General features: G+C 34.7%; 1 protein-coding gene and 1 pseudogene across 1 annotated transcript; both read right to left on the bottom strand.

Moving 5' to 3' along the window:
• Positions 1-1,177: 1,177 nt before the first annotated feature.
• On the bottom strand, positions 1,178-7,523 carry LOC143598177 (phragmoplastin DRP1E-like). The gene is made up of 15 exons (XM_077076466.1): positions 7,383-7,523; positions 6,232-6,295; positions 6,015-6,122; positions 5,724-5,825; positions 5,519-5,569; positions 5,371-5,432; positions 4,181-4,271; positions 4,034-4,098; positions 3,730-3,924; positions 3,515-3,634; positions 3,357-3,427; positions 3,017-3,242; positions 2,883-2,933; positions 1,845-2,318; positions 1,178-1,507 (listed from the first exon to the last, which is right to left on the bottom strand). The coding sequence occupies exons 1-15, from the start codon at positions 7,521-7,523 to the stop codon at positions 1,379-1,381; spliced, it is 1,950 nt and encodes a 649-aa protein (XP_076932581.1). The 3' UTR covers positions 1,178-1,378.
• A 2,201-nt stretch (positions 7,524-9,724) lies between these two features.
• Positions 9,725-16,026, bottom strand: LOC143598176 (NAD-dependent malic enzyme, mitochondrial-like; annotated as a pseudogene).
• Between the last annotated feature and the right edge of the window lie 417 nt (positions 16,027-16,443).

The following is a 16,443-nucleotide window of genomic DNA, read 5'->3' as shown; positions in this document are numbered from 1 at the left end:
TGGAACCGGTTTTAAAGGGGGTTTTGAATATAGGAACCGGTTAGGAACCGGTTCCGGTTCCTAGTCCCAAACCGTTTTGAACATCTCTAGGCGACAGACCCAGGCCCGCTTTGCGAGAGGCCCATAATTATTAAAAAATACAATTTATATTTTATATTTAATTTTGTTTTAACACAAAAGTGCACAAAATAACTATTTGGTTGAATGAAAAATGTTCTAAACTATGGAAACAAAGGTCATGAGTTCAATTCTCACAACTATTGTTTCCTTTTTTATATAGAAAAAAATTTCATTTATGTTTTATATGAATCATTTTGATAACATGTTTATTATTGTTTGATTGTTTTGGGCTTTTGAAAGACAACAATATTGGTAAAATTGTCAAATTACCTATAATTGAGAACACGATTTTAAGAGCCTGTTTTTCTACTCGTGCCAAACCCTAAAACATTAAGGGATTCTCAGAGACAGCCCTGCGTATCACTACCACCATTATTTATCATTTCAGACAACCAGTGACATCAAAAGCTGCCTCTGGCGACCCATGCGTTTCTGGCAAGCTACATAAGGTGTAAGCTTGACAAATAAACATGAACAAGCGGTGGTGGTGGCTTGGTTCGGAGCCTTTGGAGATCAGAGATAGGTAATGACCGGAAATGTTAAGATATAAGTTAAACAAAATTTCCATTTTACCTCCTTGGCAAAATGACAGCTTTTAACCCAAAACTAACCAGGTTAGTTTTGGAAGTGACACATCACATGCTGCTAAGTTGACCATATTGCCCTTGCATGGTTGGTAAAAAGTATATCGTGGAGCAGAGTCATGGACCTCAACATGCTTGCGATTTGCTAAGTTTAATTAATGATTACACCCAATTGACCATATTACCCTTGCATGGCTGGTAAAACCAAAGCACTGATAACTTTGTTGTGGACCTTTTAATATCAGAAAGGATCCAAATGGGTCAAACGGACCTAAACATTTCCCTCTTGCACCGACCCGCCTTTCGTTCCTATTATCATTAATGGCTAAGAGACGTTGAGATCAAAGGTGTCCATCACTACCTCTGAGCTATTCATGGAGTTCATAAAACTCCAAAACAGTCAACAACAAAACAGGTAGAAACTAAACTAAAGGTTTTTAACGTCGCTACACCGCGAACTCCAACAAACCAATTTCGTATAACTCCCCTGACACATTCAACCAATGGATCAGGAAATGATAACGTTTCTATAGATCTACTACACATACTCTTAAGTCTAAACGAAATACAGAATCAACCGTCGCATACCCAAACCCAACGCAAGAATAATAAGTGTGAAACAATGACCAACAAAAATTAAGAACCGGTTTTTACCCCTCCCCCTAACATCATAATCAGCGTACCCATGATACCGCTTCAATCTCGTCCCTCGACACCTTGTATAATTCGAGCCTTTTTGCAATATCTTGTCTCTTTGACATTAAAGTTGGGTCTTCGTCTAGTAATTCTGCAAGCTGTTTACCCTGAAAAAAAAAACATTTTGCATAGTTAAGCTTCATAAACAAAGATGAATTTAAAAAAAACAAAAACAAAAAAACAATCGTGTGTGATACAGATCGACCTTTTTGGCCCATTATAACTAACGGGTCGAATGAATAAAACCTCCTAATTTGCTTTCTTAAATAGATTATTACCATTCATATAATTATTTATGAACTCCAATAATTAAAAAGTAAAAGTTAATAACGAGGCCTAGTCTGTAACAACATATATATATATATAACCCGAGTTTCAAATCAAACGCATTTACACAAGTGCTCACTAGGATTATTAAAAGTTATAGATGTAAAACAATAATACCTCCTTTTTCCCAATTTGGGTGTAGAAGTAATTGAGTAAATTCTGCTTGGCTTCTTTAACTTGGCAATAAACAACCGCCTTCGGAATCGTGCTCCTGAGTGTATCTGACACCATACCAATATAAGAAGACACATTTGAACCTATCCTCCTGAAATGATTATCTGCATAACGGTCCCCTAACGGGTCAACTGCATTTGCACGATCTGCAGCGGGAATTCCACGCTCTGGAGGTGGTGGAGGTGGGTTTTTACGGTCTGCAGATGAGGCCCGCCGATCTCCCGGACCCGGTGGGGGAGCGCCAGCAGGTCCTACTTGCCCAATTTCTTGAGGTAGTTTGCGGAAGAAGTCGACAGTTAAGTATGAAGATTCCATTTCCACCAAACGAACAACCGTCTTCTTACTTTCGTCACGAAATTTTTCCAGTGATTCACCAGCAGCTGCAGCAAGAGCAGATTGCAGAAACCGCCTCAACTCCTGTTACGACCAAAGAATTAAAAGATTGTCACCTTTTAAACAAGACTTAAAAAGTGGCAATTTACAATTCATTTTAAAGTGAAAACATTAGCTAAAAAGCGACTCAAAAGTTGCCCAGAGTATTCTTAGAGTTGTCCTGCAAACGAACAGACGTTCAGTAATTGGTGTTCATGTTATGTCCTTTCATCTATATTTAGTTATGTTCATTCAATATGCCATTAACGAAAGAACGTAAACAAACACACTCATTTTGTTAGTGAACAAACACAAACAAGAATGTGACAATTGCTTGTTCAATCGTGTGTTCGGTTAAAAGTTATGCTCTGTTTGTGTTTGTTCGCTTCGTTTACAGCATAATGCCTCCTAAATCATTGTTATAACAAAAATTAGATTATTATTGAAATATTTTACATAAATTGCAATCATATTCGGCAAAGTATTTATTCATTAAAAACATAAATATTAACATGTCCATTTCGCCACCTCTTAAGAAGAATGCAACTAGTGTTTTACCAAAACCAATAATAACCAACAACAATAAATAATAAGCTTGTTATGTCTGACCTCAGTTTCTCCAATTGACTTCCTAACAAGTTCTTTCAGGACAAAATGTACCTACAGAATGTTCCAGAATAAGTAGTGTAGTTCAACGTTAACATTAAAATATATAAAATCTGAGGTTAAAAAAAGTTAGTTACTGCATCAACGGAAGCTTCAGCAGGTCCTCTGAAATAATTCAATGAGCCCTCGATAAGGCGTCGGTAACCTTGCTCAGGAGCAATTAAGTGAGGCTGGTAACCATCTGCCTCTGAAACAATTCTCCTAACATTTTGTAGAGAAAGGTGTCTATCAAATGGAAGTTTCCTCACAGCAGCAGGAAGCTGGTTGTCAAACACTCCATAAATTTTGTCACCTCCAGGCCGCCTGAGATAACACTCAACACTAATTCAATCAAATGCAAACTTACATATATTATGCATAAAAATAACCCATATTGACCAATATTTGGCCAAACTTGAAGTTAATAACTATGCCTACCCTCCATCTAGATGCTCCTTGAATATTTTGTCAAAAGCACGACAAAGTTCCAAGATGGTGTACAATTGTGCCTGAAATAAAGCAGTTAAAAAGAATTTAAAAAAAAGTATATTACGCTACTATAATGTTAATCAATCGCATGTTAAAAAGCTACTAACCCCTGCATCTACTGCAATTGGCCTACCAAGACGGTCCAACTCAGCTTCCATCTCCTCAATACCTTTGTTGATCATGGAAGTAATACTTGGTATTTTTGATTTGATTACTTTTTCCAAATGCTACAAAAAAGAAAGGATTATGATCTCTAGTTACAAATATTACAATTTCACCATCTAGTGAAAAAGATCATAGACTGAATATCAGTGAAGTATACCTGAGATAGAAGTTTTGCCAAATACTCTGAACCCATTTTATGGGCCAAATGACCATAGTCAGGACTTGTAGCAAAGTATTCACGCTCCCTTCGCCTTGCGTACATCATATCAGTATTTTTGTTGATATCAGCTTGGGATCTGTTCACAATCCCAACCCAAGGATGTTGTAGACGATAAGCTCTGCCTTCAAGAACCTTATATAAAAAGAATATCAACATCAGAACCACATTAAGTGAAACAAACTTTTAATTCGACAATAAACTCAAAAAGTTAAAAATATAATTCAGAGTGATAATAACTCACATCCAAAGCATTAGTTCCTTTGTCCATCAGATCAAGCTTTGTCAGCACACCAAAGGTCCGTTCACCTAATCAAGTTAAGAAACACACAAAATGAAAAGAAAATTATGAAAAACAGACTTTTCTACCAGCAGTGAATTAAAAAAATACCTGAAGGGTCCACTTCCTTGGCAAGTTTAATTGCGTCAGATGTCGCAATATCTTGATTAGCAGGAGATATTGCTAGTATGATAGAGTTTGGCTGTAAAAAACAATTGATTACTTCTTCCATTCCAAAAATAATGCCACTTCCTTTTTCGCAAGTTTTTTTAACTTCTTATGTTAATTTACGCATATGCCTATTAGTAACCACTGAATAAAATTAATAACTCTGATTTCAGTCCATAGTTTACATCACTAACTCTTTAAGGGTCAATTTCAACATTTGTACAACATCAAATATCAGTCAAAAAATCAATTGAAACAAAACGGCAGTTATTTATATATTAATCATTATCCATGATTGTTCATATTACTATATTAGCAAATATCTAGTTACTTGATATACCAGACAAGTTTATTCAAACTTCACAAAACCCTAAAAAAAGAAAAAGAAATAAAGGAAGACATATGAGAGTATCACTAATCATCCACCTAATGTACATATCTTGCACAAGCTTTAATCTATATAACTGAATATTGGTCATTCTGCACACCAGATGACACATATTCCTTTGAAAAGATAATTGCTTCATGAGCACTGAATTGATTACAATGATATCATCAACTACAACTACAACACCACATTGATTACATATAATTAGTTAACTATATATATATATATAGGATATATATATATATATATATAGGGGAGATGTCAATTAAGAACCACTTTGAGTTTTAAGAACTTGAAAGAACTCAGTGTAACGATTTTTTTTTCGAATTTTTTTTACACATGCGTAATATATGTAAGTTACATACTCGTAAAAAAATTACAGAATTTTTTACGCACCGAGTCGACTTTTTACACATGTTTAACGGACGTAAAAGTTAGTGTAACCACTTACATGTTTATTCTCTCTCCTACTTTGACTTTTTTGCCAGATTTAATCTCAACCACATATTCCAATCCATTTAATTAAATGTGTGGCCTAGAATTGAGTTCTTAAGTTCTTAAAACTCAACATGGTTCTCAAAATATCCCTCCCCTATATATATATATATATATATATGTATATATATCTTCATGCAACTGACACAAAGCAAAATTAGACTCATTGTACTCAAAGAAGCATCCACATAGATGTATAAAAGAAAGAACCAGTAATACTTGTCACATATAAATCATAAATTAGCCATACCTTCTCAACGTAAAGCCGAACCATATTTTCAATATCTTCGACTATAGTTTCAGACTGTCCCTCTGAAAATAAAGTGCATTTCATATCAGATGAGGCTCGGTGCAACCATATAATCCAATAATTACAAAAAAAGATAGAGAGAACATACCAACAGCAACTTTCGTCAACCCAGGTAAATCAACTAAGGTCAGGTTAACAACTGGAAGAATAGGGAAAGATCGTTGAAACATTAGCATTATTAAAAAAACAAATATGCCAAAACCAGTGGTTGGCTCAGGATAAGCGCTTGAAAAGGTTAAAACAAATGAAAAATACTAGTACAAGCCCACATAATGTATATTTAACAAACGCACCATCTGGCGAGTATATACTGAGATGAATTGGGATCGGAGAGATTTGCTTTGTCTTCCCTGTAATTCTGTCTGTTTCATCTTGAATTTCTTTACGTACCAAAGCTGCAATAAGGTTAAATAATAACGCATCAGCATCTCAAACTAACATAAAAAACATGCAGAAGACATTAAAGTATAATACTGTCTTTAAAAAAAAGTGATAGTGAAGAACATGGCAAGCTAATGACAATGCACAGAACATGTTTACACAATCATATTTAGAAAAAATAATAATCCATATCAGTAACATACCAAAATCAGTGAAACGCTTGCGCGGCAAATGACCAAATTCAGCATACTCTTCTTGCCTGCCTTCTGTCTGGTGTAACTGCAACACCAAGGGACGCCTTGTAACAATCCCTAAAACAGATACAAAATACTGATTAAATGCATCAATGAACACGACAAAGTTAATAATAAGACCATTAAAACAATAAAACGTATACAAAATGTGAAGTAAACAACTAACCAGATCCTCTAGGAAGAAAATCTCTCCCCACAATACTCTCCAACACCGAAGACTTTCCAGAACTCTAGTATCAGGTCAATTGCAGATTAATATACAAGTAAACACAAAACAATTAGATAATATAAAACTACATAAATGAGCTACACTTGGTTATAAAAACAACTTAAACTCGAACAAAAGTTTCATATCCAATTTTCCTAAATAAATCACTTTCACTTATGCTTTCTTCATTAATACTGCTAAATTTACAGTCTCTCAAGTGTCACAGTATAACATGTTATCATCTTCCGTTGTCAATAAGCCTGTAAACGAACCTAACGAACACAAACATTTAACTTTACCCAAGCACGAAGACAAGCGTATAATAAAACAAATTGTTTTGTTCATGTTCATTCATTAAGAAAATGGATATGTTCATGTCTTTGTTTAAAACCTAAACGAAAAGTTCGTGAACGTAAACAAACAAAATTGAACATAAACAAACAAACTTAAACAAGCATAATTGAACAAACACAAACGAACACCAATGAACATAATTATTAATTAACCAAACACATAAGTTAGCATTAGTGAACACAAACGATGAAACAAACAAGTCTAATCCATCACAAGCCCCTTTTACGTTTATATTTACTTAAGCATAACTACCTATATATTTATTAAAATAAAAACAAACAAAAACAAACTAACATAAACAGACATTCATGTTCACGAACATAATCGAACGGACAAAACGTGTCTATCTCCATCCTTCTAATTAAACAAAACCTTCTGTTCACGTCCGTTCGTTTACTAACTTCATAAATAAATAAACAAACATAAACTGACGTTCACGTTCACAAACATAAATGAACCAACAAAACATATGCCTATCTCCGTCCGTTCAACTAAATCAACAAAACACTTTGCTCACGTTCATTCGTTTACTAACTTCACAGCCTAACGTTTAGCTATCAAACCTCTATCCTCAGCAAAAACAACTAGACAACCGATAGCTAAACCTAACTAAAGCCTAATTAAACTCAATCAACCGGATCGAACAATTTCAATCTATAATTTCACATACTGAAACAAAAGCACCTGTATAACAGTATCGATAACTAAAATTAAACAATAATTACGAATAAACGAGATCAGAGAGAATAATATACCTGACCGCCGACAACGGCAACGGACGGAAGAGCATCCCAAAGCGAAGCGAAGCTAGAGTCGCCGCCGCCGTAGTCACCGAGAGCAGTACAAGCTCGTTGTATACGGTTGACCATACCGATCAAGCTCTGCATAGTCGCCATAATCGGAAACCCTAGGAGAGAGAGATAGATGAGATCTATAAGATTTTAATTGTGTTGATGAAATCTAGAGAGAGAGATATTGAAGGAGAATTGGTCGTGATGGAATGGAATCGAATACAAAAGGTATGTATGACTGGAATTGGAATTGGAATTGGAATTGGAATTGGAAGTGTGTGTGTTTTTGGGGGTTTTGAAATAAAATTTTTACTCTTTTTATTTTATATTATTTGGGTTGGGTTGGATACCGACTCCGAATGGTTGGAATATTTTTTGAATTTGAATTGGCATAGGCTCGGGTCGGGTGGGTCCACCTTTTATATAATTTCATTTTAGGACTTAATAAGATGTAGAGAAATATAATTGAGACCGGATCGGGGCAGCTCACCGGGATTCGGTTGTATGTAGATCGTTCGGTTTTTAGAAAACCGGCTGGTTTGAACCGGTTCACCGGTCTAACTCTGAAATCGGACCGATTGAACCGGATTATTATGAAAAAAGATATATTTTTTTTAAAAAAATTTATTTTTCAGCCTTAATCGTTTTTAGGAGAAAAGTTGTTCAACCGGTTGAACCGGTGAACCTCTTGTCCGGTTCGCTATCTGATCCGGTTATGAAAACATTGATGTAGAGGTTGGCAAAGGAGTTTTTAAGAAACCAGAATCGGGTATGAACTAGTTTTTTGTTTGGTCAATAAAGTCAAGAATCAGATAAGGTAGGAACTGATTTAGATATGGTCAAACTTTTTACCTGGTTTTGCCGATTTTACTGAGTTTTTATCGGTTTTGCTGAGGGTCGGGTTCGAGTTTTGATCGGGTATAATATATCTTTCTTGTGGCCTAGTGGCAGGAAGACTTAGATTCTTCAGCGAATACTTAAGTTCGATTCTCACTTGTGTCATTTTGGGTGGATATTGACAATTAAATTTTTAGCTAGACCTTGAGAGGATATCAATTCAGATCCCTAGCCCACCTGAGTTTCCGTCCCACCATGTGTTACGTCAGAGAGTTATGCTGTGGCGGAACAGCACTGCCAAGTGACAACCGGCATTATGGTTTCTCAAGAGAACGCTCAAGCCAAACTCTGAAGTGTGGGTCCAGTTAAGACAACATAGTCTGGCCAGAGCAGGGCAACGGAGCTTTTCAAATTAGAGAATGCAACAACCTAAACACAAAAAGAAAGACGTCGTTCTAAAAAAAAGTTATAACGTATTATACATAAAAAAATAATAATAAATTATTAAATGTATAGGTATGCAACACAAAGTTCAAACATATATAATGTTGCTTGTATTTTTCTTTAATTAGTTAGTTATAAACGATAAACCAAAACCTAAGTATTTTCGTGTCATTTCCGGTAATGTTAGTAATTATCATATCTAGACCAAATTCATGATATTAAAAGCTTAGTAACAAAAACCCGATCCTTGAAGAGTAAAAAAGAACAGGTAACGTCTTTTACAACTCGTATACATGTATGACAATAATAACGTACTAAACAAGTGAGCATTTTTAAAATCAAAATAATTACACTTAATAAAGATATAAGAAATAATTTTTTTTCAAAGTAGAAGCCATGGTTAACCATTATATCATTTCAAACATAAATTGAACCTTGTAAAAGGCATAACTTTCATTTAGATAGAAGTTTTACATTAAAAATGCATCTTAAAATACAATCAAAGGAATGTCTTTACTCTCTAGCGCCTTGAAGATTGTGTTCGAATGCTCATCCATTGCTGCGTTAAAAAAGACCGATATCATAAATTATGAAACTTTTAAAATAGAAATAATATAATATGAGACTGTGCATCAGGTCAATTCAGGTTATATTTTATCTCTAATGGGTTAACAAATAAAATGATAAATAGCTCAAAATGAAAGCTATTTGTTTATTAAAGAAATATTAATTGTAGACAAAGTATTTCATATCAATCCAACCTCATACGACCCGTACAAAACGTTATTTATTTTGACCCGTTACCAAACCCGTTTGTCAGATTATTTCATATGCACGAAAAATGTAAATTACTAGTAAATCATACCCAAGGAAGTATGACTATCGTTGCGAAGAAACGTCATGGAACCAACCGGGCTGTTTTCTATGCATCCTGCAACCGGTTTCAGACTAATGATACAAAATTCACCGGCTTTTATTTCCAGTTTGTTTTCTATTGTGTTGTGGATTGATGTAGTGTTTAATGTTTAATCATTCTTGTATATCAATGTTGGGTAATCAGGCTGCCACATATTGTTCTCAACATGCAAAAGAATTTCCTCCTGAAAAATTAAATCACATCATATAATGGCAAATATATAGTTAAGTACTTATGTTAGTTGTGTACTTAATAATAATAATAATAAGGTATATTGTTTTTATTAATCCCAACTATTGCCTTTTGGTTACTGTCGATCCCAACTAATGAATTGGCTGCAGACAGTCCCAACTTTTAACGTATTTGTTCCTAATGGTGCGGGACTAACAGAATCCTAATGCCGTTAGTTTCAGGTCGTTGGAAAAACGTTTTTGCCGGAAAAGCCAAATTTGTTGTCGAAAAACATCACCTGAACACTGCAACCACCACCAATTGACTCACCGCCAACCAACTACCACCACTTGAGCACCATCAACCGATTCCGACGATGGTTCTAGGGTTTCCGGCGACCTCAATAATTGGGGCTTTTACTAGAAAAAGGTTCCTAAAGGTCCGGTACAAAGTTACCAAGATGTTTGGGACGAAACTGTTGAGTTTTCGGGGAAAAATTGAGTTTTCCGGTAAAAAACGTTTTTCCGGCGACTTGAAACTAACGACGTTAGGATTCTGTTAGTTGCAGACCGTTAGGAACAAATACGTTAAAAGCTGGGACCGTGGCAAGTTCGTTAGTTGGGACCGGTAGTGACCAAAAGACGATAGTTGGGATTAATAAAAACTAATATACCTAATAATAATAATAATAATAATATAGTAATATTTTTAAACATAAATACCAATGCTGCAATGCACCATGCCAGCATGCATTACTTATTTTAAACAGTCAAAAAGGATTGCAGGCCTTCAGAAATTTAGATCATTATTATAATAATATTGAAATGATTACACACAAAAATTTAAGATACCTTATTTAGCCTCTTGAGATCGCGATAGCTCATTTCGCGATATCCTTCTGCTAGGTGCTCTTCTACTGCTTCCTTAATCACAGCAGCAGCTACAGCTTTTGTTATATCGCGTATTCTGAAGTGCAAATGTGACATATTGTATAATGTATATCATAACTGTCTTTATACAAAATAAGGTCCCGTTTGTTTAGAGTTCATAACTTCGTACCTTGATATCGGAGGGTATATAATTCCTTTGTGAACCTCAGTCATATACTCAGCTAGGCTGCAGGTTTGACAACAGTGTTATTAAGCATTTTTGGAGTGTGAAATGCAATAAAAATTTATGAAAATTAAAAAATGTCATTTCGATAAACTGACAATTTAACCGGTTCGACCGTCCATAATTACTAGGGGTGGCAAATGTGACCCATGGGTTGAATAGGTTGTAATAAAATATATATAATGGGTCAGAATGGGTCAAACTAAAAAAAGAAAAGGACTGAAACGGGTTGACATTTCTTGAGTTTTTTTTTTTAATGAAACGAGAAAAACGGAGGAAACTTTTTAGTTTTTTTACTTTTTTAGTTTTTTATTTATATTTCGAGTTATGATTTTTTAATTATTTTTTTTAAAATTTTTTAATGAGGGGTTTTTGAAATGGGTCAAAATGGGTTGAGATTTCAGAAACCCCTCATTAAAATATTAAAAAAAAAATTAAAAAATCATAACTCGAAATATAAATCAAAAACTAAAAAAAACTAAAAAGTTTCCTCCGTTTTTCTCGTTCCATTAAAAAAAAACTCAAGAAATGTCAACCCGTTTTGACCCATTTCAATCATTTTCTTTTTTTAGTTTGACCCATCCTGACCCATTATATGCATTTTATTACATCCCATTCAACCCAATGGGTAACATTTGCCACCCCTTATAGTTACCAAATTAGCACATCAAAACAAAGTATAATTAACAAAACAGACCAACAAGAAAGTTACCACTCGGCTGCAGCCTGCAACATGCCGTCTGAGATTATTCTCGCACCAGACAGCAGGGTACCAAGACCAATGCTGCAGTTCAAGATTTAGTCAGATAAATAGTAGTTAAAGCAATAAAAAAAAGCACTTTTATAAATAGTGACTGGAGATATCATGAACTGACCCGGGAAAGAGATACATATTGTTTCCCTGGTTGCAGTATCCAATCTCTCCGTTTCCTGCAATCAAGTTTTCGTGTTACAACATGCAGAAATTAAAATGATGAAATTTAAATCAGAAAAAGGTTAGAAAACAGACCAAGATCCACATCCTTAAACGGGCTTCCACTTGCATATATAATGTGTTTACCCACAATAGAAAATGCGTCTTCAGGGCTGCATTCAACTGTCATGTAACAAAATTTTGAAACATTAAAAGCTCATAATACAGGTCATGTTGATTAATGGTTTTAACTTTTAAACATACCTTTTGTTGTGGGATTTGACAGTGCAAATATTGCCGGTCTGCTTGAAGTCGAACCTTTCAACGCGTCCAATACCTACGCAAAAATAAATAAATGAAATTATAAATGGAATGTTGTACTTATACAGTTATACCTCATAACGTGTTTTAGACTTTTAGTTATTAAATACTAAGGGTGGCAAATGGGTTGAGTCGAAACGGGTCATGGGTTGGAACGGGTTAGAGTCGAAACGGGTTAGGGCTGGATTTGGTCAATTAAAAAAACGGTTGTTTTGGCTCGGGTTGGAACGGGTTAGGGTCAACAGGTTGGGTCAGAATGGGCCGGGTCGGAATGGGTCAAAACAGGTTTCAGGTCGGGTGTTTTTTTTTTAATGAGGACAACGGAGGAAACGTTTTTGTTTTTTTTTTCATTTTTGATTTATATTTTGATTTATGGTTTTTTTTATTGAATTTTTTTGAGGGTTTTTTATTAAGATCAAAAACCCCTCCAAAGAAAAAAAACAAAAAAATTAATAAAAAAATCATAACTCAAAATATAAATCAAAAACAAAAAAAGTAAAAAACTAAAACCTTTCCTTTGTTGTCCTCGTTACAAAAATAAAAAATAAAAAAAAAAACCCGAGAAACGAATTGAAGCCGAAAAGTCGACGAAAACGAAACAAAAAACCAAAGCTGAACCGAATTGATCAGAACCTGAAAAATTAATCAAGACGAAACTAAAAAACTGGAACCCAACTGAAACAAAACTGAACAAACCGACCAAAACGAAACAAAAAACCGAAAAGTAGATATAAGATTATACCTCATTAGTAAACAAGCCACCGACTGCAGACAACCCGACGAGTACATCAGGCTTCACTTCCTGCACCTGAGTACCACAAAATATCCAATATCTTATCAATAAATTGTGCACATATAGTGGAATAAAAACAAGTGCGTGTGCGTATGCATATATATTATATGTGATACGCACCACTTCTAATAAACTTGCTCCTTCACTGAGTCCTCGCCGCTTAATCTCTTTGCTCTTCTTTGCAAATGACTTGATATCGTCGTCGATATTATTACGCTCTTCTGTGATCAGGCCCTGTATGATCCGTGAGCACTTTTATGTTTTTTAAATAATTAATGTGTTAAATATGATTATAGTAAAATATCAACTTTTTCTTAATGAAACAGCATTAACGACTTTTCAAATAAAGAGTGACGTATCTATGGTTTGTACAAATATGCGGTTTTAGTCCAATAGTTATAAATTTGTGATTTTCGTTTTTGTGGTTTTATTTAACTTGCAATTAAACCCGAATTCACTAATCCCATTAAGTCTGGTCGTTAAACTCATCAGCGCATGTGAGGGGGGGTTTTGTCCTTTTTTCCAAATTCCCCCCAAATACACCCAAGCCCCTCAGGTGAGGGGGCTTGCGAATTAAGACTGGGGTTATTTGGGGAGAAAAAGGATAAAGCTGCCCCTCACGTGAGGGGCATGTTGATGGGTTTAACAACCAGACTTAACGGGTTGATGAATTCAGGTTTAATTGTGAGTGAAATGAAGCCACAGAGACGAAAATCGCAAATTTGAAACTATTTGACTAAAACCGCCGATTTGGACAAACCGCAAAGATGAAAACCGCAGTTTGCTACTTTACTCTCAAATAATGTCAACCAGTTTGACCCGATAAAAGATAAAACACACCCCAAGTTGATATGTTTTGATGTAAATGGATCAAAATTGCCACATGTAATATGTATGATGCTTGATGGATCAATGAATGATTAAATGGCATACATACATTGACATCAACTACCCAGAACTGACTCCTTGCACTCTCGAAAGCATGTTTATTATTTCCCGATATTCGTGCCATTGTTCGTCTGGCTGCCTTCAGCAGCCCAAGTCCTTCACTGCACTTGCAGAATATTATGGCTAAATAAGAAATAACAAAATAAAAACAAAAGCAACAAAAAGAATAATTATGGGAATTCAATGATTCAAATATATACATCAAATATCATACCTTCCGGCACCCGCAACGACAATATTTTGCTTAGGGAAATCGATCAACGTCTTATCTTGTGCTCGTACAGCTCCCAGAAGACCAGCAACTGCTATTCCTGCTGTTCCCTAAACATTAATAAATAATGAAACTAGATTAACAAATAATAATAGCATTACTAATAATACTTGAAAACTTGTGAAAACCACTTTTAGTGTCAAACATGAAAACGACTCGTTTAACACTTCGCTTTGGTGGTTTGAGCGTGACAGTTATATGTCTCATGTAACAACATGTATCAAGAAGGAGAAATGGTAAACTCTAGCCTCCTAATTTTAAATATGTTTAAAAAAGTATAAAAAATTGTATAGTGTATTTTTTTTTTTTGCTAAATAGGTCTTATCGTATCAAGCAGGTACCCAATGGCCAATTGCCAGCCCTGCTTTTAGACATTATTTTTTTTAATTTCAAATTTATCATTGTGTTTTTATATGTTACTAAACTTTACCAAAATAAAAAGGAAATTAAAAAAATGTGTAGCTTGTGAAAGTACATATATGTAGCTCGTAATCTACATATATTTACCCTGTATGAGATGCATATGTGCACTTCCGCAAAATCTACATATTTTCACGAGTTTTCAAGTTAAAGGTGATTTTTGTTGGAAACTCTCCCTAAAAAGTGCTAGGTGTTCACCTGGACGTTGTCATTGAACATTCGGTAAGTATTCCTATACCGATGCAGTAACTTCGAGGCCCACTTGCCTTGAAAGTTTTCAAACTAAAATAATAAAATCGCACGCGATAAGCATCTTCATGGAACATTCATTACTAAACCAATGAATGTGAAAACAACTAAATGTTATCAACTTATCAGACCATCACATCTAGAACCTTTGAACCTAACTGCAGGCATTAATACCTGCACGATCACGTGGGGCCAACGATTGAACACAGCCTCCATAAATTCATCAATAATGGATACATACTCGTCACCTTCAAGCCGGTGTTCTTGCAATCCCAAATCTACAAAAAAATATTCATAAGTTATAAATGCTATATAAATTCTAGAATAATATAAGAACCTTACACAAGGGGTCTTTAAGAAGCGTCTCGTTATTGGTCCCGACATCAATCATGACAGGAAGCACCTATTAAAAGAAACAAAGTCGGTGACAGACGATCACACAAAATCTTGGAATGGATAATGTGATAAATGTTACTCGCTGCGGATTTATTCCAGCTGCAGCAACATATAGATCCACTTTTCCTATTGCAATACCGATCCCTTGAACTCCTAGATCGCCAAGGCCCATTATTCGGCTTCCATCAGTGACAACTATCATATCAACCTGTCAAAGTATAAAATATTATTATTACAAAATAAAAATATTTTAAAGGGAGCGGCGCAACTTGTTGCCCGCTTGCCTTCTGTTTCGATATAATCACTACTTTTCAGTTTAATAAAAATTTATACAAAAAAATAATAATAATAAAAAAGTAGGTATTTAAAATTTGCATACTTGTTCAGAAGGCCAGTTGTAAACCATGGCCATCATTTCGCCACGATCAGCAGCGCTAAAATACATCCCTCGTGGTCTTCTAAACAATCCGCTGTATTTCTGGCAAACAAGTCCTACTGTTGGAGTGTACACTACCGGGGCGTATTCCTTTATGTTGTTTATAAGAATCTGTCGTAACGTAGATATAATGTTAACGGTCACAGGCCCGAAAAGAACCTTGTGTGTGTCTAATATTCCCTTAAATAACTTTTTACGAGTCACTCACTTTATAGTACATAGTTTCGTTTCTGTCATGTAGCCGATTAAGTATTCGCCACTTGGCCAAAGAAACTGTATCCCCGTCACGAGCATTTAACTCGATATTCTTCACGTCTGTCGCTGTAAATTTTATTATATTATTTTGACGGAATCAAGTCAGTAAATTTGTTAAGGGAACCCTGTCAGACACATGACGCCTATTTATTTAATACTAGATTAGGTACCCGTGTAAAACACGGGTTAGAATAAATAAAATTATTAAATAATAACACAACTTGAAATATAAAAAGTATGTTCAATATATATAAAGATATAATATATGATCGAATAAATTATACAATACATAATATGAAAATAAAAAGTTGAAGAGTCGTAAATCTCTAAATATTTCTTTGTATACAATATTTGTAATGTTATTTGTAACTTTATCCTTCATATTAAAATTAATAGTTTCACTTTGTTTTTTGTTTCAACTCTAGATAATGGAATACATAACTAATCATGTGTTAAAATAGGTTGCCTCAAAAGCAAGCAAGCAATCTAAAGCGATTGACCTTAGCTTTTATTATACTTCATTGCAAAACTAACATGAAAAT

The sequence above is a fragment of the Bidens hawaiensis genome, unplaced genomic scaffold (assembly GCF_021521415.1).
Source record: "Bidens hawaiensis isolate Kalapana, Puna unplaced genomic scaffold, B.hawaiensis_p1.1 tig00049734_1, whole genome shotgun sequence".
NCBI classification, from domain to species: domain Eukaryota; kingdom Viridiplantae; phylum Streptophyta; class Magnoliopsida; order Asterales; family Asteraceae; genus Bidens; species Bidens hawaiensis.
The sequence above is the reverse complement of the archived record's forward strand: the minus strand, read 5'-3'. Positions and strand labels throughout refer to the sequence as shown.